We start from the raw sequence: 21542 nt of genomic DNA, 5'->3' as shown, positions 1-21542 counted from the left end.
AAATTACTTTTAAACTTTATACCAAGAGATAATAACAAACAAAGGAGCTAATAATTTCCTTGGGTTTTGTTTAGCCTTTCCTAAACGCGTTTAATTTCTTTACATAATTAATTAGCATGTGTCTTCCTAATTTGGACAACATACATGGCCTCACATCACATGCAATCTATTTCTTCTTTTTTCTTTTCTTATAAATTTTCTATCACGCGTTAATAGTTATTATATATTATGACAAACACTAATAATAATAAGCACTATGTAAAATTTTACATCAGTTAATTAGCACTAATTCACTGTATAATGTATATAGAGATATATCGTTATGGTGAAAATTCAGATGCAGTCAATTTTATATAAAGTTGATAGATGAAAAAAGTTAAATAATTTAACTAATTTAACTAAAATAAATATTTTTTTTTACATAAAATTGACTGCACTCGAGTTTCACCACCCTATATATATAGAATTTGAAAAACAACAAAATAAAATGTGAGTATGTTTTGAGGGACAAAACCCACAAATAAATTAAAGCGCACAAAACTAAAATAAGAAAAGAATGAAAAGAGTTGCCTAGTTTCAAGAATCCCAAGAAGAAATAATTATTAAAATAGAGTTATGTTCATGAATTTCAGTGCATTAATGATTAATTGATAGTAAAATTAAATCAAATTGAGAAAGGAGACATGATGAGGCAGCACCGTCAGGGACATGGAATATTAAAATTCATATGAGAACGTGGCTTAGGGTTCTCAATTTTTCATATTCATTAATACTTACTAGTACTTAATTAATTAGTAGTGCTGATATTGAATCTACCCACCATTGATCTTTGCGAATTCTTTTTTACTTTCCATTTATATATCATTTACTTTTATTAGTAATTACTGTGAACACATTTTAAAGTAAGTATATATTCTAATAATTAACATTTTTATTAATAATGCACAAATATTTTAATTATAATAATAATATACTATAACAAATAAAAACTATTTTACTAATAATTAATGATCAAAATTACATCTTTTGAATATCATTCAAATATATACACAATTCTATACATATATTATGTGCCACATGTAAAGAGAAAAATAAAATAAAATAATAATTTAATTTTAATACCTACCTTTATAACAGTATAAATAATTTTATATAATTATGTAATTAAATTTATATATTCATATATTTTTAAATAATAAATTTAAAAATTAATTACTACTTATATTTATGATGATGTAATAATAATAACTAATTATTTATCTAAAATTCTTTATATTGATAGTACTTGAAAATTAAATTCAAATAAAATCATATAGACGTTATATATCATATGAAATTTCTCTATATAGCAAATATATAAGTTTAGGTTTATTTCATCCAATATCCAATTTTCAATTTTGTGTCGGCAGTGAATTGAATTATTGAGACTTATCAATTTTGTCAACTTTTGTGGGCACACTACTTGCGTAGAATAGATCTAATGCAACTTTTCCTTTTGATGTATAATTATATATATATATTTTTATATATGGTTAATTTCAAATCCCCATTTTAATTTGATTTTCAAGCACCAGGTATATATACAGCAAAAGCATTGTATATATAGAAGAAATAAAGTATGAAATTTTTATTTTACTAACGGTATGTTGTAGTTTATATTTATTAAAAATTATTTTTATTTCAACTTATCAAAGTAACTATTATAATTTTTAAAATTTATATATATAATAAAACCAATTTTAATGAATTATTTTTAAAAATAATTGTTATTTATAAAAAATGTATACTAGATTACAGTGGTCGTCATCATGGCAAGCATGAAGTACGAATTAGGTTTCCTTAAGTTTATTAATATAATGAAATTAGGTCTACGAAATTAACATTAAATAAATAAAGTATATATGTAATATGTTTATTATATTACAAGTTTTATATCTTTCAAGAATAAGATTCTTAATTTAGATAATTTAGACCACATAGTAGTACTATATTATACCTAACTATATGTAGTTCTTGACCAATTTAGGATGAACATCCCGAAAATCTATATCTACTGGCTATTATACTTGCTATAAAAAAACATTTTCAAAGTTAAATTTACGAAATTTTTTTTGATACGTTTATTAGAGTAATTAGCTTTCTTATAAATATATTTTGTTATATTATTATATTAACTTATAGACGTATTTTCAGTGAAAAAAATGTGAGTATATAAAAGTGTATTTTAACTACTTACAGATGTATAATTAGATAATTATATAACTGCAATATAAGAAAATACTAAATATTAATTACACTTACAATCCAATATAAAAATCTGTATATTTATGTTTATTAAATATTTTGTTAATTTAAAAAATAATTAATTGATATAATAATAAGTAGTATATATATCTTGAAGTATGAAATAATCTAACGAAATTTGAACCAAGTGAGCAAATAATTAAACATTATTGTTAATAATGTCCTAACCTTTACAAAAGCAGTGATTGATTTAATTTGGAGCAAAATATCAACATCACTATAATTGTTTTCTTGAAGTAAAAGAAACTCATATGATATCAAATCGGAGAGAGTAGTGAAAAAAGGAAGACACATAAATAGTAAAATACATTCCTTTCAGTTTGATAAGTCGCATTCACATCATTATTGATGTTGAGAAGATAAAAGAAAGTAACTAACGATGGAAGAAGCAATAATGTTTTTAGCCAAGGAGAGAAAATTTTGTAGTCATAAAAATAAATAAAATGAACAAATCTTAAGTATTTTTGGCCAAAGTGCATGTCTTGAAAGCAGGGTACGGCCAACCAAGTTACTCAATCAGCTTCCTTCTATATAAGTACGTACTTTATAGATTGCACCCAATAGAAAAAATTGTCTAAAATAAAAATAACTAAAACCCCTTTTCTATTTTTAATTTAGACAACTCACAATTGGAAAATGACAATTCGGCTTTTATTCTTCTTTTCTATTAGACTCCTAAGTCTTTCTGTCAAAATTGTCAGTAAAAGATGACGAAAAATACTTTGTATGACCTAGCCTTCATCAATTCTATGCGAATAGTAACTATTTGATTGAGACTATTTAACACATACATAATCATTAAAATGATATTCCAATCAAATAGTTATCATCTAACTGCAACCTTGTTTTAATGACTGACGATAAACAATTCCAAATAAATGCCATATCATACAAACTAACGTCACATGTAATTATTTTTTGAGATTTTTTGTTAAATATTTTTATATAAGGGCTCATACGTCTAACAGAAAAAAAATATAATAATTAGAAGACAAATTGTCATTTTTCAATCGTTAAATTGTAAGTTATATAAATTGAAGAAGGACAAAAAAAAGAGTTTTACTTAATAAAAAAATAATGTTGTTTTATTAAATGCTAACATAGATTGTTAAATAAAGTAACAATAGGCCTAAAAAAAATTGTTTTGAACTTGTGATGAATGAATGTCACTAAAACAACGTCATATTATTCTGCTACAACTTAATTAAATATGTGATCATACTTAATATTTCAAATTGCTTGCATGTAGCTTGGACATAAAAAAAAGGATGCCAAGGATTAGGTAAATTTTAGAGAGCTAGAGTTTTATTTAAAGAATTTAATTAATTTGGAATCAATTTGAATAAAAAACTCATATAATATCATGGTTAGAAACTTCGATATTATGGAATATTCAAAATCCTGTATTATATTTAAAAAAACTAATCATAAATTCTAAATTATAAATGCTATATTTTATTAGCAATAACAAAATCAAAGTGCTAATAGGTCTACTATGATTCATGAAGAAGATTTCAACATAAAAAAATTTCAATAACCAATCTGATTTAAGCGTCAAATTTCAAGGAGTAAAATGAGCACTTAGTTGTTAGAAATAATTAATCTTTTTATTTTTAAAATATTACACGAACAATTAATCAAATTATTCTGTAATAATAATAATAATAATGGAGTACGTATATTTTGGTTATTTCAGTTAGGGAAAATATTTAGTTACCATTTATGTTAAGAATATTATTGGAGGCAAAGAGAATGAGATAAGAAGCTATGGAAGTTGAAACAGCGAAGCATATGGCGTCTTAATAGTTGTATAAATGGTTCTTCATTCTTCACTTCTTCCCTTCACACACATTCATTCTCCTTTTCTTTCCTTTTCCTTCTTCAACCTTCACGCAATTCCCACTTTCTTCAACATTAATTCTTTCAAGGTACGTGCGTGCCATTTCTTTTACTTGTTCTTCGTCTTTCACTTTCAGATCTATTTCGATTTCAAGCTTCATTCTTTAGTTTTTACTTCACAGATCTGGTTCCACCTTCGTTGCTCTTATCAATCAATGTTCTTGTTTGTTTTACTTCTATTGCTTTTCGCTGTTGCTATGTGTGTAGTGTGTTCTCCTTCAAGATTTTATCTTTTGCTCAATTTTCAACCAGACTCGTGATTGGGTCTCAGAATTGTTCAAAAAAATCATTCCTTTTTGTCTCTGAATCACAACCAGCTCCTAAAGCTGTGTGTGTTTCTTTGCTTTTGCTCAATTTGTGTAAAAACGTGCACTTGCATAGCCAATGGTTGCAATGGTTCAGAACAAGAACAGAGTTAGCTGATCAGAGATTCATCACTGACAAAAGAATGATGGGAGCTTTTCGTACATGTCAAGAAAATGATGTTCATTAATATAAGTGATTATACCATTTTTTTTCCATTTTCTTTTTTGGGTGAGATCCACCGCTTCTCCCTTTAGTATTTTGTTTTGTGTCAGTGAATGGGTTGGAAATTGGAACTCAGGAGGAAAGAGATCTAACTCACAAGGTTGGTTGTGTCTTTTGCTTCTAGTGGGACCTGTGTTCTTGGTGGGGTCCATTCCCATGTGAAAGTCATAAAGGCAAATGTGGCACTAACATGGAGTGGAAAGTGTTGTTTAGTGTCGGCAGAATCAGATTTCATGCATTTACTAACACCTTAACCTTGCCCATCTTGTTATTGAATATTGACCAGCTGGAATTAATCATTTAAAACCTTTTCTACTCTTATTTTTTTATCAAAGAATTTCTTTTTTTATTTTTCCACTTTGCCATTTTTTCTCTGTGCCAAAATTGGATCTACCTTGGGAATTTGTGTCAGGTACTAGATCTGGCTGGGGAACTGTACTACTTTGAAGTACTGTTATGTGTGTGTGTGTGTGCTTGTTCTGCTTTCAGTTAATCTAACCAGCATTGCTTCTTGTTGTCTTTTCTTGGTTATTTTCTACCTTTGCCACTGTAATTTGATCTAAAAGTGTGTTGTTGGCCCTTATCCTTCTTTGTGGGAGGGTGAGTAGTAGTAATTCTGATCAAATGGCTTTCTCAAGTTGAATAGCTTGGTTTGTAATTTGTTTCATCTGATGTTTCCACTTCTTTTCAGTGTTCAGGCATCTGCCAGATGCTGCTTCTTGTTTGGATTCTTGTTATAGGGGGTGGTTAGAGTAGCTATTGTTAGTTGCTGGTGTCCTTTTCTAGAATAATGGTTATCCATGATTACAAAATGATATCTATTTTTGTTGTTTGCTTGTATCTATCATTATATGATTTGATGGGAGGAATTGTTACTGAAGTTTTAATATGTGCACTTCTGCAGATAGTTAATTGAATATAACAATGAAGCATAAAGATGGAAAACCGATCAACCATCCAGACAAGAACAGGAATGTCAGCTTGGCAATCACAGTTATTGTTCTATGTGGAGCATCTTTCTACCTCGGTGGAGTCTTTTCTTCTGGAAAGGATCCGGTTGTCGCCATCACCGATCATAGGAACATGGATCCTTCTTCAGAAACAGCTGTTTCTCTAGTAACTAAAGCCATCAGTTTCCCAGAATGCAGCAAGGAGTATCAAGACTACACCCCATGCACAGATCCAAAGGTATTGATTATTGATAGCAGTTCATGTAGGTGCTTTTGGATTTCTACAAGAAAGTCTTGTTATTCATTAACCATGCATAATTTTTTACAGAGATGGAGAAAGTATGGGACTTATCGGCTCACCTTGTTGGAACGCCATTGCCCTCCGATATTCGAGAGGAAAGAATGCTTAGTTCCTCCTCCAAATGGATATAAGCCTCCAATTAGATGGCCAAAGAGTAGAGATGAATGTTGGTACAGGTATAATAATTATAATATACTATTTTTGAGTTGAATCACAATATTGATAATCCCTTTGTTAAGATTTTTCTTTAGTTACTTCTCTAATGTTCAAATTTTCTGTTATATCTAATGGCAGGAATGTGCCATATGACTGGATTAACAAGCAAAAATCTAATCAGCACTGGTTGAGAAAGGAAGGTGACAAATTCCAGTTTCCTGGTGGAGGTACTATGTTCCCCAATGGTGTTGGTGAGTATGTTGATTTAATGCAAGATCTGATCCCAGGAATGAAAGATGGAACTGTGAGAACTGCCATTGATACTGGTTGTGGGGTGAGTTTAGATGATTCTTTCATCTTTCATTTATTTATTTATTTTCTCTTTTCTTGGTATATGTTCTGCCAATAGCAATGGAAATTACACTTCTGAAGATTCCTTTTTTAAAATGAATTATTGTGTTGTGACCACAATGTGAATTTCACAGAGTGAAATTTCAATTAATCACCATAATTCTGATTTGCTTTAGGTTGCTAGCTGGGGAGGTGACTTGTTGGATCGAGGGATTCTAACAGTTTCTCTTGCTCCAAGAGATAACCATGAAGCTCAGGTTCAATTCGCTCTAGAGCGTGGTATCCCTGCAATTCTTGGTGTCATTTCTACACAGAGATTACCATTCCCAGCAAACTCCTTTGATATGGCTCACTGCTCCAGATGCCTTATCCCATGGACAGAATTCGGTAATTATTGAGAGGATTTTGGATTTTAGTTGTTAGACATGATTTATTTGTTTATGCAACATTGTTAAGAACTCAGCTTTACAACTAATCCCAATAAGCATCTAATTTTGTCAGATCTTACTAAGCATGTTTTTGTTTCATTGCTTTGTTCTTAAATCATGTAAATTCAGAGCTGCTTTCTTTTTTCAATTGGCCTGATAAGCATGTTCAAGTGTAGGATTGTTAACTATCCTTGATCATGTAACTAATGTAATAAAGTTTCCACATTTATTTCAGGCTGCAAAATCTCATTCTACTTTTTCTGCTTAGATGATTTGTTCACTGTTTAGAGTTTAGAAGTTTCATCTAAACTTTCATTGATTAATTGAAGTGATATTTTATCTGCTTTTAGGTGGACTTTATCTCCTCGAAATACACCGTATTCTTCGTCCCGGAGGATTCTGGGTCTTGTCCGGCCCACCAGTCAACTATGAGCGCAGGTGGCGAGGATGGAACACGACCGTGGAAGAGCAAAAATCAGACTACGATAAGTTGCAAGATTTGCTAACTTCATTGTGCTTCAAGTTGTACAACAAAAAGGATGATATTGCTGTGTGGCAGAAGGCAAAAGACAACAATTGCTATGATAAGCTTCCAAGAGAGACCTATCCTCCGAAATGTGATGACAGCCTTGATGCTAATGCAGGATGGTACACGCCACTCCGTCATTGTTTCATGGTTCCAGAACCAAAGTATAAGAAATCAGCTCTAACATACATGCCTAAGTGGCCTGAGCGATTGAACTACGCACCTGAACGGCTTATGCTCGTCCATGGTGCCAGTTCTAGTACTTTTAGTCATGATAACAGCAAGTGGAAGAAGCGCATTCAGCACTACAAGAAGTTGTTGCCTGATCTTGGAACTAGCAAGATCAGGAATGTGATGGACATGAACACAGTATATGGAGGTTTCGCTGCAGCCTTGATCAATGATCCCCTGTGGGTTATGAATGTGGTCTCATCTTATGGCAAGAATACGCTCCCTGTGGTCTATGATCGCGGCCTCATTGGAACCTTCCAGGACTGGTAACAATTTTTCTTCTTCATGAAGTCATAAATGTGAACCATAATGTTCTGTGTTTGATGCATATATGTATTTATCTCTTATCATTATATCTGGTGTTCATGTTAATCTTAATATTTGGCAGGTGTGAAGCTTTCTCCACATATCCTCGTACTTATGACCTCCTTCATCTTGATGGACTCTTCACTGCAGAAAGCCACAGGTAACTTTTAATAGTTATCTGGTTTGTGATAATCAAATGTATCAAGCACACTGTATTAACTTACTCTGAACTTTGTTACTTGGCAGATGTGAGATGAAGTATGTGTTGCTGGAGATGGACAGAATTTTGAGACCTACTGGGCACGCTATCATTAGGGAGTCTACTTATTTTGTGGATGCAATTGCAACCATTGCCAAGGGTATGAGATGGACATGCCGCATAGAGAACACAGAGTACAGCAGCGAGAAAGAGAAGGTATTGATATGCCAGAAGAAGCTATGGCAGTCATCCAGTTCAAGATGACAAGTTGGTGTGCTGAAGCAGTGATATGAGACAAGGGATGGCTAGAATCGTAATTCCTCAGAAGTAGAAGTGAAGGGAAACGAATTCAGAAGGCATTCTCAAACAAAGATTGATGATTGATGATTGATTCATTCTGTGACAAAGTTGAAAACCAAGAATCAGTCAAGTTCAAATTTATATCAAAATGAAGATTTGGTAACAATAATCTGATTTTTTTAAGTTATATAGAAAATTTTCATATACATATATTCTTTATTTGCCATCAAATGTATCGGAAACTCCTCTTTCTCCCTTTCTTCTTTTATCTTCATTTTGTTGTGTAATATTCAGGATAATTCACGTGAAGAAATCAAAGTTTTAAATCTCACAGGAACCATATGATATGCTATGTTTTACATGAATTCGAATACTTTACAAGAGAATAACACAATACTAATACTGAGTGTTACTTACTATACAGATTTTGTTCATGATAACTTGTAGATGAAGTGGATGATAGATGTATGGCATGAAATGTTATGTACTTGCAACAATATTTAGGCACATAATAATCACAAAGTATTGTCACTTTTCTTGGTCCTTAGAAACGTTGTTTGCATTCTTTCTCATAAACCCTTGTTTTCAGTCAATGCTGCATCATTGCAATTTTGGTTTTACATAAATTATAGATATCTGATTGCAGTTTTGGTTTTCAGTGCTGAATACATTGCTCAAGCATTAAAGTTCCTATATATTGAAGGCCGAATCTATTCACATGCAATTTAATTTGCCAAATAAGACATTGTTCAACTGAGCTCAGTCTGCTTAAAATCATTGTAACTTTTAATTATAGCAATAATGAAACTAACACATAAAAGATCTAAGCCGTGTTAAATAGTGTTGCAGCCATCATCACTGTCAGCATCCTAATACCCCAATTTGTAATTGAAAAATGGTTGGTTGGAGGTTTCCCTGCAATTCAGCTATGTGAAACTTTTCTTAACCACAAATCCACAATAACCCATCTGAAAATAGTATATATAGAAATAGAATCCAGTTTGAATCAATATACATATTACAGTGTTTTAGAAACCCTAGTCCTTTTTCCATCAAATAAAGTGAATAAAAATAACTGTCCAATACAGTTTCCATCACAAACTAATGTAGAACCACTCATAAATAATTAACAAATAGGTCAACATATTCAGAATATAAAATTCTAAAACACAATGTTAAGTCAAAAAGACATTGGCAAAAACACAGCAGAGCCAAGTTTTGTTGAGGGGGAGAATATGAGTTGGTTGGTGCTTCCGTGCAATTAACAGCAAAAGGTTTCTTCCAATATGTGTGATTGATGTATGCATGCATATACACACCAGATTTCATTTTACCCTTTTATTTTATCTCTATTTTAATATATCATCTATATTCAAAGTAAATTTTTATTTTTCACAACCCCAAATCAAGAAGCTCATACTAATGAGTGAAGGAAGCATTCAAATTTGAGTTCCAATTATTATTGAGACTTCAAGGTAACTCTTTGACTCAATAATTAGCCATATTCCCAATTTTTGTCATCTATATATTTATGGGCATGTATAAATCCGAATTAGGGTTATTAGGGTTAGAAAATTTGGGGCTTTTGTCAAGGTGAGTAAGATTATGTTAATTGACAATATTAGTAGCTCACAAATATCATTATTGTCATATTTCTAGAGTTGTAGAATTATTGGACATCATTTGGTAGCTCGTTGACGCGCTCAGAGTTGCTTCCGGTTCTTTTGAATCAAGTTGTGAGTGGATATTATATCTATAATTATTTTTAAATATATTATTATCAATATCTATGTTGAATCATTAATTTTGGAGTTTGAAAATATTTTATTATTGTGATTTCTGAATTTTTGAAAATAAATATTGATTTGTGAAACTTACAATTTTATAAAAATACACACGAGACGATATTTATATATTTTGTAAAGTATAAATGTTTTCTTATTTGACCTTATGTAAATTTTAATTAAATTTTAGTATGCAATCCTATATATATTGATTTGCTATGGAATTTAGTAGTATGTTATAAGCACTAGAGATTTTTATAAGTAATTTGGTTTGGATTGGTTTGGGAGACTCTGACTAGAAAACCGTAGTTAACGGCAGTTATGACGTTAACCTAGATGTATCTGGCTCAGACCTCAGCTAGTAGGGGCGTTGCTAGCCTAACGTGTAGGCCACATGTTGGATCTGTTATACCGTACGGGCACACTAGAGGAAAGGACTACCCTTGGAGGTGGAGCCGCCCTAGGTGTGTAATATTTGATTTGATTTGACTTCTGGAATGAGAACTCCCATTTCAGTTCATCCGCTTAACTATTTATCCACTGTTTATATAACTAATTAATATGAATTCCTCATCTCTGAAAAGAAATATAATTTTCAAGGTAAACTCTGTATTGTCTCGTGTGGGTTATAGATGTAATGTTTGCTCACTAAGTTGCAAAACTCACCCTATTATATTCCCATGTTTTTCAGATATAGGAGTCATTCCAAGTTCCATTCCACCTGCCCCTCAGTAGATCTTAGTCATTTTGGTGAGCCCTTCTTCTTTCCAATGGCTAAGTAATTATGTAATGGAACATTTGCTCAAAATCTAGATTATGTCAATGCTCCATATGTCACAGGCAGGATCCTCGTGTAGGTTATGTTATTTTGAATCTTGAACTGTTTAGGTAGTGATTATGATTTGGTTATGTAAGACTTATGGTTTTAACTATATACTCTAGTTATCAACTTGATATATATATATATATATATATATATATATATATATATATATATATATATATATATATATATATGATGCGTATTTTGGATATATTTGGTTGTGGATATAATTTGGAGTATGTTGTTATTATCTTGGAAATGGAGGTTTATTATTAATATAGGGAGTTAATATTTATGTTGGTAAGGTCCTAGAAACAGAAGAGATTCTGTCCATTTTTCTGAAAATTTGGTCGTTTGGCTTGCTGAGGAACTTGTCCCTTGAGCGCCAGTCATGGCTTGGTTCGGGTCATGACAGCAACCAAGCTAGGTATACTCCAAAATCAGCTATAAAAATCAGCAGCTAGTATAAAATACATTCTGAAATACAAAATATACCTTGAAAATGAGTTACACAACACATATATTTATACACAAATATATAATAGATGATTTTGGTATATACATAGCATTTTTGATTTGATATGTAAAGTGACATAATTATATCTGGCCCTTCTTATATTCCATATATTCCGTTTAGAACAAAATTCTCGACACAGGTGCAAGCTGGAGTTCTATTTACTTGTTCCTGACCTCAGGATCAGGGTTCAATCATCATCCACTTTCACTTTGTACCAATGAAAGAAGGAAACCAGATAGTCAAATGTATCAGGTTTAGCAAACTGATGACGACGTTGGTCTCTTTTTAGCTGCCACGATCTCCATTTAGATCTGATTTTATCTACGCACATTGATTAAGTTATAGTTATGAAAGGCGAGATACTGATTCATACAAGCATAAATTAATAGTAAAAACAGAATAAAGGGATGAATTGATACCAGAAAATGTTTCTTCATGAATGGGAACCAGTTTGAATTGTGGGATGTGAGCAATGGCTTGCCAATCCTGTCCTGTTACTCTGGTGCATCGCTTCTGCAGCTCCTTATGGCACCCATAAATAGATAGCTCACGCAAGTTTGTCAGGTTTCGGAAGCTACTGGGCAGTGACCTTAACCCCTTACAGTAGAGATCTAACTTTTGAAGAGAAGCTAAGTCCCCCAACCACTCAGGAATTGAACGTATGTTATACACATCCAAACTTTGGAGGGAAGGGACATGTTGTAAGCCTTCTGGCAATGTATCACAAGAACAGATATAAACTCGACGAAGCGAAACTAATTTATTCATGCTACTCGGTAGAGTCACCAGCTTTGGACAAATCATGATATCAAGGCTCTCCAGACGAGTTAGATGTCCCACACCTTCAGACAAGGATCTGAGCTTCTTACACGAATGAATTTTCAAACTTTGGAGAGAACACAGACCTTGCAACACATTCTCCGAAAACGATTCAAGTTCATTACAAAGAATAATTTCTAACTTTTGTAGCGAGCTGAGGCTGCTTAATTCATGGGGTAATGCCTTGAGTTTAGGGAAGTCTGAAATGCGGAGGGTCTTGACATGCTGCATATTCTGCCCAATAGCCTCTAGGATGGAAGCCATACCTTCACTATCACTATGATCAGAGTCTGACCCTGTTCCTTTAATCCAAATGTGCTCTAGAGATGGAAGGAGTGGCAACTTAATCTTAGGGACACACGAGACCTCTAATTTAAAAAGAAGTGGAAGCATTTCTACTCTTTCATCTCGTAACATCCCTTCCAAGTTTGGCAGCTTCGATAAGCTCAGGTACTTCAACGACTTAAAAGCCTTCTCATCCACGCCATCATAAGAGTCATCATCAATGTACTTCACATCTTTCATTCCAGATACATAAAGAACAGTTAAATGTGGTAATTTACCCAGCGGAGGAAGGTGCTTGCAGTTATTGCAATCATAGAGTATCACCATAACTAAGCTGGAAAGAATTGAAGTATTTTGCATCCAGCTAGGCAACTCTACTCCGCTGTAACCATTCATCCCAAAACTCTTGAGATTGGAGGGAGGCTCAAGGGCTTCAAGTATTCTCTCAGCATTGGCACCACACCTTGAATCAGAGGAGTCCCATGACAGGTATAAGTTTTCCAACTTCTTCTTAGCACTCAAATTAGCATCTCTAGCATCACCCTCATTTATGACCTTTTCAAGCCCCTTGATGTGTAGTTTGCCTCCAAGCTGTAAATCACGCAACTCTGATAACCCATACCCTTCCTTTTTATCCACAATAAAAAGATTCAATGTTCTCAAACATTTCAACTAGCCAATATTCGGAGGCATCTCTACTAATGATTGACATTCTTCAATTAGGAGATGTCTAAGATCCTTCAATTGTGTTAAGTGTTTGGGCAAACAAGAAAGATATAGACAGTCTTCTAACTTCAGAATCTGCAATTTTTGTAACCTCGAAACACATTCAGGCAGTGTTGTGATACCGCTGCTACGCAGATTCAGGTACCTCAAATGCGTTAAACTCTTAAGTGCTGAGAGTTGAGAAGCATTTGTACGTAGTGCACGGAGAGAATTGAATGGTGGCAACCCATTAAGATTGCGATAATCATCTAATGGAAGAAGATTAATCATACTCCTCAAGGATTCAGCTTTCTTGAAGGGATCCATGTTTACCTTCCTCTCTGGTTTTAAACAAGTGACATGGTGGACCCTTGTAGACAAATTGGTCAAGCTTGCAGGCTCATCATAAACTAGGCACTCTTCTCCCATTATGGATTGGGCAAGTTCATGAAATAAATCATGCATCTTGAATGTAGTTCTTCCCAATTCATCAATGTTAACTTCTTGGAAAAATGACCTCTGACATAATTCCTTCCAAGCCTCATTACCAACATGCTCAATCTCAAACTTCCCTTCGGATTCGATCAAACCATTGGCCATCCAAAGATGAATAAGTTGCTCCTTTTCCATTCGAAAATCTTCGGGGAAAATGGCACAAAAAGCAAAGCATTGTCTTAATGACAACTTCAAATTGAAGTAGCTGATTTTCAAAGCACGTACAATAATAGAATCATCCTCAAGTTTGTCCCAAAACTTACTTTCCAATACATTCACCCAATGTATTTCCTCCTTTTTATTGCACAAAAGGCTTCCAAGTGCTTTAGATGCAAGAGGGGAACCACCACATTTCTTCACAATCTTCTTGCCTATTGCCACAAGCTCTGTGTGCTCCTCTTTGTCTGATTCAAATGCATGGTATTTGAACAATAACCAATTGTCATCTTCGGATAATGGTGACAAGTGATGAGCAGGGCATGTTCCCATGGCAGATGCCACACTCGGATCTCGTGTGGTGACCAAAACTGAAGCTCCTTTGATTCCACTACCTCCACAATTCAACACGGTCTTCAAATCCTCCCATTTGACATTGTCCCACACATCATCTAGAACGAGCAAATACCGTTTTCCCAGCAGTACTTGTTGAACTTTGTTTTGCATTGCTTCTAAAGTGGAGAGGTTTGGGTTCACTCCGGTGGAGGATTCTACAATGGACTGTAGAATTCTCATCATATTGAAGTTTGTGGAAACACAAACCCAAATTCTCAAATCAAAATGCTGGATCACCCTCTCGTCATTGAAGACCCATCGAGCAAGTGTTGTTTTTCCAAGTCCTGCCATGCCAACAATGGGATACACAGAGAGGCCATCAATGCCACTGGCATGCTTGGTGAGAAACTCCACAATCTTGTGTTTATCTTGGTCTCTTCCATACATCTGGTGCTTAGGGATGGCAGAAATAGTTTGACGCTGTTGATCATCTTCCTGTTGCCTCCCTATGACACCTGTACGCAACTTAAACATCCTCCTTCTTTCATCAATCTCATGGAGCCTGTTAGTGATCTCTTTCATCCTCTTGGCGAGGTCACGGCGGAAATAAAGTGACTTGGGATGCAAAGAGGCCAACCATGTGCCGTGTGCCTTTCTTACAACCCCAGAGCTTGTTTGCTCAAGTTGTAGCAGGTTTGACTGTGTTGAACAATCTTCCAAGATATCATCTAAAACATATGCTGCATCTGAAAGATCCTGCAGCCAAAGCTTCACAGAATTACTCTTTATCTGCATCTCTTCAGCATCTTGGAGAACAGCTCGAATCATTTTGAGGCTCGAGGATAGCTTTTTAGCTTGTGAGTTAACACCCCAGAAAGCTGCAAGCTCACCCTGTATAAAAGTGTTCAATTTTCCAATGACAATTCCAAGTAAAGCGTCTGTCATTATAGAATGAATGAAGGAATGCTTAGAGAGTCTTGTTTGGTGGTGCACTAAGAGGAAGATAGATCTACCATATATATTATGAAATTATTAGTATTATTCTCCGAAGTTAAATGGGTCCTACACTACAGCATGTGAAGGCCTGACTCTAGTCTTCACTCTTGATCTTGACATGACAAGTTTGGGAGGGTTCAATTTTGCAGCATTAGAAATGAAAGATTTTTCTAATGTATCATGTATTCCTCTTTTTGTGTAATTGTACTCATAAGTTACGTAATGTCTTTGCCGTCTATATATCACTTCTTTTTCTTTTCAACAATTTACATTCTTTTAATATTATTGAAAATACATATTGTTATAAATCATAAAATTTTAATAGATATAAATTTAATTAAAATCTAGTTCCTTATTTCTTTTCATACTTATCACTTGTTCTTATACATATTTACTATATAAATCAACATTTGTTTCACACATTTTCTTTATCTCTTCTCACATTTGTTTCACACATTTGATACTAGCATTTGTATCTTATAATAAGATTAATTCAACTTGACCTGAGGTTCTAAAGGGACTTTAGATTTCTGGGGTTTTATCCATTCAAAGAGAGTAGTTGTCCAAGTCAAATTAACATAAATTAGTAATTTTGAATGTTAGGAAAATGTTTCATTATATGGTTTATTTTTCAAAAGACAATAAATGTTTCTCATGTAGTGATGTAGATTCCACAACTACTTTGTGGAATTTGCTTGGGTTACAATAAATTATATATTGTGCATAGTAAATGAATTTAATAAAACAGAGGGAGTATTTGTTTAATTGAAGTTTTTGTTCTAATAGCGTTTGTTTTGAGGTACTGAGATAGAGACTGAAAGACTGAGACTCGGTATCGTATTTGTTAGTTCAGAGACTGTACTAAAATTTTTGTCTTTGTCTCTAAAATTTCAGTATTTTAGTACCTCTAAAAAGTAAGGACACAGAGAACCGAAATTTTTAGAGATGGAGACTAAAACTTTAATAACATTTTATACCTAAAATACTTTCATTTCAATTAATTAATTCCAATTTTATCCTTTGTGCAAATTAAATTAGAATTTCATTCTTGTTTCAATTCCTGTCTCCCATTTTGCACCAAACAGAATACTGAGATTTATTTCAATTCCTGTCTCTTAGTCTTTGTCTCTCAGTCTCAGTATTTCCGTCTCTGTCTCTCCACCAAACGCTAGTGTTCTAGAGCCAAATATGAATGTTAATCAGAACAAGATGAACACAAGAGGTGGGCAATTACAAATTAATTAAGGGGGAACTTCTGTGTTTTCTGTGTTAATTTTGTGTGTTTGATAGTTGCATATGAAAGCATTGATAAGATAAGATGATAGATTGATAGTACACACTTTTTGCTTCACGATTGAACCGATCCAAAAAGGGTCTCAAGTGTACGAAAAAATTAAGCAATTATTGTTGCTTGCATGAAGCAGATTTTTTGCCCCACTTAGATTCCTTTGCAATGTAAAATTACTTCACATGAAATTATCACCATAGTATACAAGTGAAAGTCCATGACATTTTCAGGAGAAATGACTGACACAAAATTAAAATTTCCAAAGATTTTATTTGTTTTTAACCTTTCTAATTTTATTACATTTTTTTTTAATATGCAAGATCTAACCTGAAGATTCTAGATATAGAAATACCTATTGAATCGGCTGAACTAAAGGATTTTTTATTTAAATAAATAAAATAAATCTAATAATTACCAAAATAAATAATTTAAAAAATATTTACCAATTTAAATTCCTTAGTCTTATCTCGTTCACACTGTAAACGAGATAAGGCCATACCGTGCTTATAAGTATAAGTCGTTTACAGCGTGTCTCTGGCCCTATTTTGACTTAGTCAACCTCTTTCTCCCTTTTTTTATCCTTTACTACCATATTTGAGACTGATACGGTGATGGCACGGCAGGTGGAGAACGACAGGGACATCAACAGACTGAACGAGACATCGCATTACTCCGGGGCGGCTGACTTCGAAGTTAGTTGCGTTCTGTTCGGTTAATCTAAGTATGTGGATATTGTTAGGGTAGTCTCGTAGTGACAAACACTGAGTAAAATGCTTTAGGGATTGTACTGTATGATGAATTTAGATTTGTATTTATTTGTGTAAGATTGGTATGACTTAATTAGGATTTGTTTACCGACATATGTAATTTAGAGACATCTGTAGACTAGAGACATGGAAGTATGTTCTTAAGTAGAGTAGAAAAATTTATGATTATCTCTTTGTAAGTTAAAATTTTATTTTTTTTCCACAGAGGCATCGCCTTCTACTGCCCCGGCGAGTCAGCCATACTCTTCCTCCACTGGACGCCATCGTCCCGTATCTAGCTGAGGCCGGATTCGGCGACACGGTCCCCCTCAGGGACTTCACAATTTCCTGATTTCGGCACTCGTAGAGCGATGGCGTCCGGAGACGCACACGTTTCATCTCCCGTGGGGTGAGGTCACTATCACCCTGCAGGATGTGGCATACCACCTAGGCCTACGCGCACATGGGAGCCCCGTTGGGGATGCCTTCGTGACTTTGGTAGGTGGTACGACACGGAGACGTGGGCCATGGTGGAGCAGTTGCTCGGTGTCAGGCCTCCGATGGCGGCACAGCAGGCTGCGCAGAGGAAGGAGTCATTCACGCTGAAGCTGGTGTGGTTGCGTGATCATGTCTGCCAGATGCCCCCGACTGATGACCCTGAGACCCTCCGACAGTATGTCTGGTGCTATATTATGTTACTGATCGGAGGGTATCTGTTGACAGACAAGTCCAACAACCAAGTGCACGTACGTTGGCTACCACTTCTCTGGGACTTCGCGGAGTGTAGGGCGTTATCTTGTGGCTCTGTTATGCTGGCCTGGACTTACCAGTCACTCTATTTGGCGGCACAGCGGAGCGTCACGGACATCGTCGGTTGCACTCCGCTTTTGATGAGCTGGATTTATCAGAGATTTTCTCAGTGGTGTCCACCAGATAGAGGAATCTACCAGTATCCACTAGCTGCAAGGTAACCAAATATTATTTTTTCATTTCGCGTTAAATATTGTTGTTAATTCGTATGGTTTGTTACTTAATGAATTATGTATATCTCTGTTACTGTCAGGTTGGTTGGATCGCAGCAGTAGAGTAGGGATCAGCATCAGGCCAAGATCCTGTACTGGAGGATATCGATCGACCGGTTACAGTTCGATGAGGTTAGTCATGAAATTAAATATATTGTAATTTTAAATACTTGTTGTGTTGTAATACGGTATTTCTTCGATGGTTAGTTATGTAGCGTATGGTTACTAATGTTGGACATATTTTTTTATTCAGTTTGCATGGAGAGTATTCGATGACCTTGCGATGCAGGCCCTGTGCCCGCACTAGTTTCGTGAGGAGGAGGAGTGGGGTACCTGGTTGTCGGCCATCCCGCTGGTCTGTTTTATCATTATCTGATTTCACCACGTTGATCGGGTGAAACGACAGTTCAACAAGGAGCAATCGGTGCTAGGCATTCCAGTGAATCTTGACAAGTATAAATAGTGGTTAAGTTGTTCAAAATTATACGTTGGTAGTTATTTGTTATTCTGATAGTAATACTAGTTTATTTATTTACTGTGTTTAACAATAGGTAACTGACCATTATTAGTCGTAGTGAGAATGTCTGATAGCCAGAACGACTCTAACAATGGTACGATGGTTGGAGATAGAGGTTCGATCTCAGTTGCAGAATTACCGTGCACCATACTTGACACTAGACCTATCGATGAGTACTTGGTGAAGAATTCTGGCAAATTTATGACTGACTGGTCATGTGTGTAACACGTGCCAGTCCCCAGTATGCCTATCCTTTCCATATGATTCCTCTTTCATTAGACTTTACCATGTCCATGTGACATTAAATGTGCCATCAATGTATTTATTTTCATTTGGCAGTTCCCACCCACTTGTCACACCTCTTATGTGTAGTCTCCCCTTCTCAATTAATGCACCAATTAAAGGAGAAACTTACAAACTACTACCAACTTTACTGTTGAAATAATAATGTTTAGACTTTAGATAGATTGACTCAAAAAGTTATTTATTTATCGAAAATATTTGATAATAACAAAAAATTAGTAAAAAATAGTCATAACTTGTCCTATTTAATATTTATTAATTGTTACGACCTAGTATTACCATTTATTTATTTTGTTATAAATAAATTAAGAAAAACATGTTTTTGACGTGTTCCAAGTGTAAGCAGTAAATTTAGATTAAATAAAGTATATATTTTAACAATTAATGAACCCAACGCCTTAAGACTCATTTTTTTGTTATGGAAACTTTGTTTGTGTTGTGCATGGTTATGGGTTTTTGGGGTGTTATACTAATGTGTGAAACAACTTTTGTTCAGTTTCAGTGTGAAGAACTCGGACCATGCGAGTTTTTTGTACAGAAAAAGTGATGATCAAATCGGAGGGTCTGATTTGTATTTATAATTTTTTTTTATTTTTGAAAATAAAAATCGGAGGATCCGATTTTAACATTAAATTTTTTTTATTTTTTAAACCACAAATCGGACCGTCCGATTTGTGATCGTTTATTTAAAAAAAAAAAACAATACAAAAAAATCGGATGCACCGATTTGTGTAACCCATAACAACGTAAAACATTTCTTTTCTCACACCATCCTGTGATACACACGTCTCTCTCTCACACGAAAAAGAATAAGCGACGCCTTAAAGGGCACGGTGTAAAATTAATTCTATTATTTCTTATTTAATAAGATAATTTGAATTCTTTCAAAAACGAGTGCTAAGAGACCAATAAATTTTGTGATTGTAGTTATTAATTAGTCATCATTAGTGCTTTTAATGGTGTGAGGTTACATCTAATAGTGTAAAATTATTCACTTTTTCTTTATTGGTTAACTGCTGACCAAATTTTAATAAAAACTAGAATGTGACCCACGCGATGCGCGGGACGATAAATTAATAATAATATATAATAAATACTAAAAATTATTATGTTGTGTAGAATTAAATGAAATATGTATAAACTAAAAATAAATTTAAATGGTATTTTATTTAAAAGAAATGGTAGTACAAAGTATTTGGATGTTGGAATTGATATTTGTATTTGGTTTAATTGATGGAATTGGTTTTCTTATGTGGCACTCGTCCTCCTTTTTTTATTGGTTGTTGTTAGAGTTGTTGTTTTCTTTTTTCTGTCGTAGGTTGTTATGAAGGCATGTTCCTTATGAATTGGTGAGTTGTGTGCACTTTCTTTTGTGTTGTTTGCTCCCTCTTTGCATGTATGGTCTTCTTCCGAAAACGTGTCTTGAATTTGTATCGTTTTTTTTTTCTCCTCAACCTCTTGATAGGTATGTGATCTTCGTCTGATGATATTGGTGTTGGCGAAGTTGGTTCCTATAATCAATAAATAATATAAATTAGAAATAAATGAATTAATTTTTGAGAGATTTATTAGTTATGAAATATCCATAAGTCAGCTGTGTGAATTCTTCAATTTCTGGATTGATATAGATTTTTGTACTTGAAGTTGTACTAACCTAATAATCACCTAATATTATAATATAATAGGTTATATAAAATAAGATCGTATTGTATTGTGTCAATTAATGTATTATATAAAATATAATTCTTTGAACTAAAAAAAACAATAAATTAAAATTTTTTTTAAAAAATCATACCTTTATATTCACTAACCAATGTTGATGTGAGTGCAACAATTTTTTGGCCCTTGATTTGTGTTGTAATTTCTTTATTTATCTGATTTGAGAGATTTCTCCACAATGCGATGTTCCTAAAATTAATAGTATTTTGTTAACAACTATATATCTAAATGAAAAATGAATTGGTTGTATATTTTTTACACTTTGAGTATTAATTCCATTCTTCGTATTTTTGTGGGTTTTCTTTTAACATCTACTTGTTCTTCTTCTTCTATTGCATGCAGTTTTTCAATGACATCTACAATAAAAAGAACAAAAATGTGTTGATTTTTTTTAATAAATTATTTTTAATAAGAATAATTGAAATAATATAAAATAAAATTACCTGTTAAAATTTGTCTTTGACCCACTCTGTCAGATAATGTCTCAAGTGATGCAAATTCAAAATAGTGTTGGAGAATATTCAAAACTGGATCTTTGATTTCTTTCACAAT

General features: G+C 33.6%; 3 protein-coding genes and 1 long non-coding RNA gene across 6 annotated transcripts; 3 read left to right on the top strand and 1 right to left on the bottom strand.

The window, feature by feature from the left end:
- Nucleotides 1–3806: 3806 nt before the first annotated feature.
- On the top strand, nucleotides 3807–8898 carry LOC112747520 (probable methyltransferase PMT20). Of its 3 annotated transcripts, none has more exons than XM_025795559.2 (8): nucleotides 3807–4232; nucleotides 5636–5919; nucleotides 6010–6158; nucleotides 6277–6472; nucleotides 6666–6876; nucleotides 7268–7940; nucleotides 8063–8140; nucleotides 8227–8898. In XM_025795559.2, exons 2-8 carry the CDS (start codon nucleotides 5656–5658, stop codon nucleotides 8441–8443), a joined length of 1788 nt encoding a protein of 595 aa, XP_025651344.1. In that variant the 5' UTR covers nucleotides 3807–4232; nucleotides 5636–5655; the 3' UTR covers nucleotides 8444–8898. The 3 variants fall into 3 exon arrangements, with proteins under 3 accessions (XP_025651344.1, XP_025651345.1, XP_025651346.1); XM_025795560.3 differs by having other exon boundaries at nucleotides 4035–5143; XM_025795561.2 differs by lacking the exon at nucleotides 3807–4232 and adding an exon at nucleotides 5163–5331.
- A 1063-nt stretch (nucleotides 8899–9961) lies between these two features.
- LOC140179056 (uncharacterized) lies at nucleotides 9962–11195 on the top strand. The gene is made up of 3 exons (XR_011872681.1): nucleotides 9962–10215; nucleotides 10573–10727; nucleotides 10955–11195. It is a non-coding gene; the product is annotated as an uncharacterized lncRNA (long non-coding RNA).
- A 383-nt stretch (nucleotides 11196–11578) lies between these two features.
- Nucleotides 11579–15628, bottom strand: LOC112747519 (disease resistance protein RGA2-like). Its single transcript, XM_025795558.3, has 2 exons — nucleotides 12023–15628; nucleotides 11579–11924 (listed from the first exon to the last, which is right to left on the bottom strand). Exon 1 carries the CDS (start codon nucleotides 15342–15344, stop codon nucleotides 13380–13382), a length of 1965 nt encoding a protein of 654 aa, XP_025651343.2. The 5' UTR covers nucleotides 15345–15628; the 3' UTR covers nucleotides 11579–11924; nucleotides 12023–13379.
- Nucleotides 15629–17956: 2328 nt separating this feature from the next.
- Nucleotides 17957–18514, top strand: LOC140179043 (serine/threonine-protein phosphatase 7 long form homolog). The gene is made up of 2 exons (XM_072217372.1): nucleotides 17957–18396; nucleotides 18493–18514. Exons 1-2 carry the CDS (start codon nucleotides 17957–17959, stop codon nucleotides 18512–18514), a joined length of 462 nt encoding a protein of 153 aa, XP_072073473.1.
- The last annotated feature ends 3028 nt before the right edge of the window (nucleotides 18515–21542 follow it).

Source organism: Arachis hypogaea, chromosome 15, assembly GCF_003086295.3.
Source record: "Arachis hypogaea cultivar Tifrunner chromosome 15, arahy.Tifrunner.gnm2.J5K5, whole genome shotgun sequence".
Lineage (NCBI taxonomy): Eukaryota > Viridiplantae > Streptophyta > Magnoliopsida > Fabales > Fabaceae > Arachis > Arachis hypogaea.
Note: the sequence above shows the minus strand (reverse complement) of the source record. Positions and strands in the feature narration are given on the sequence as shown.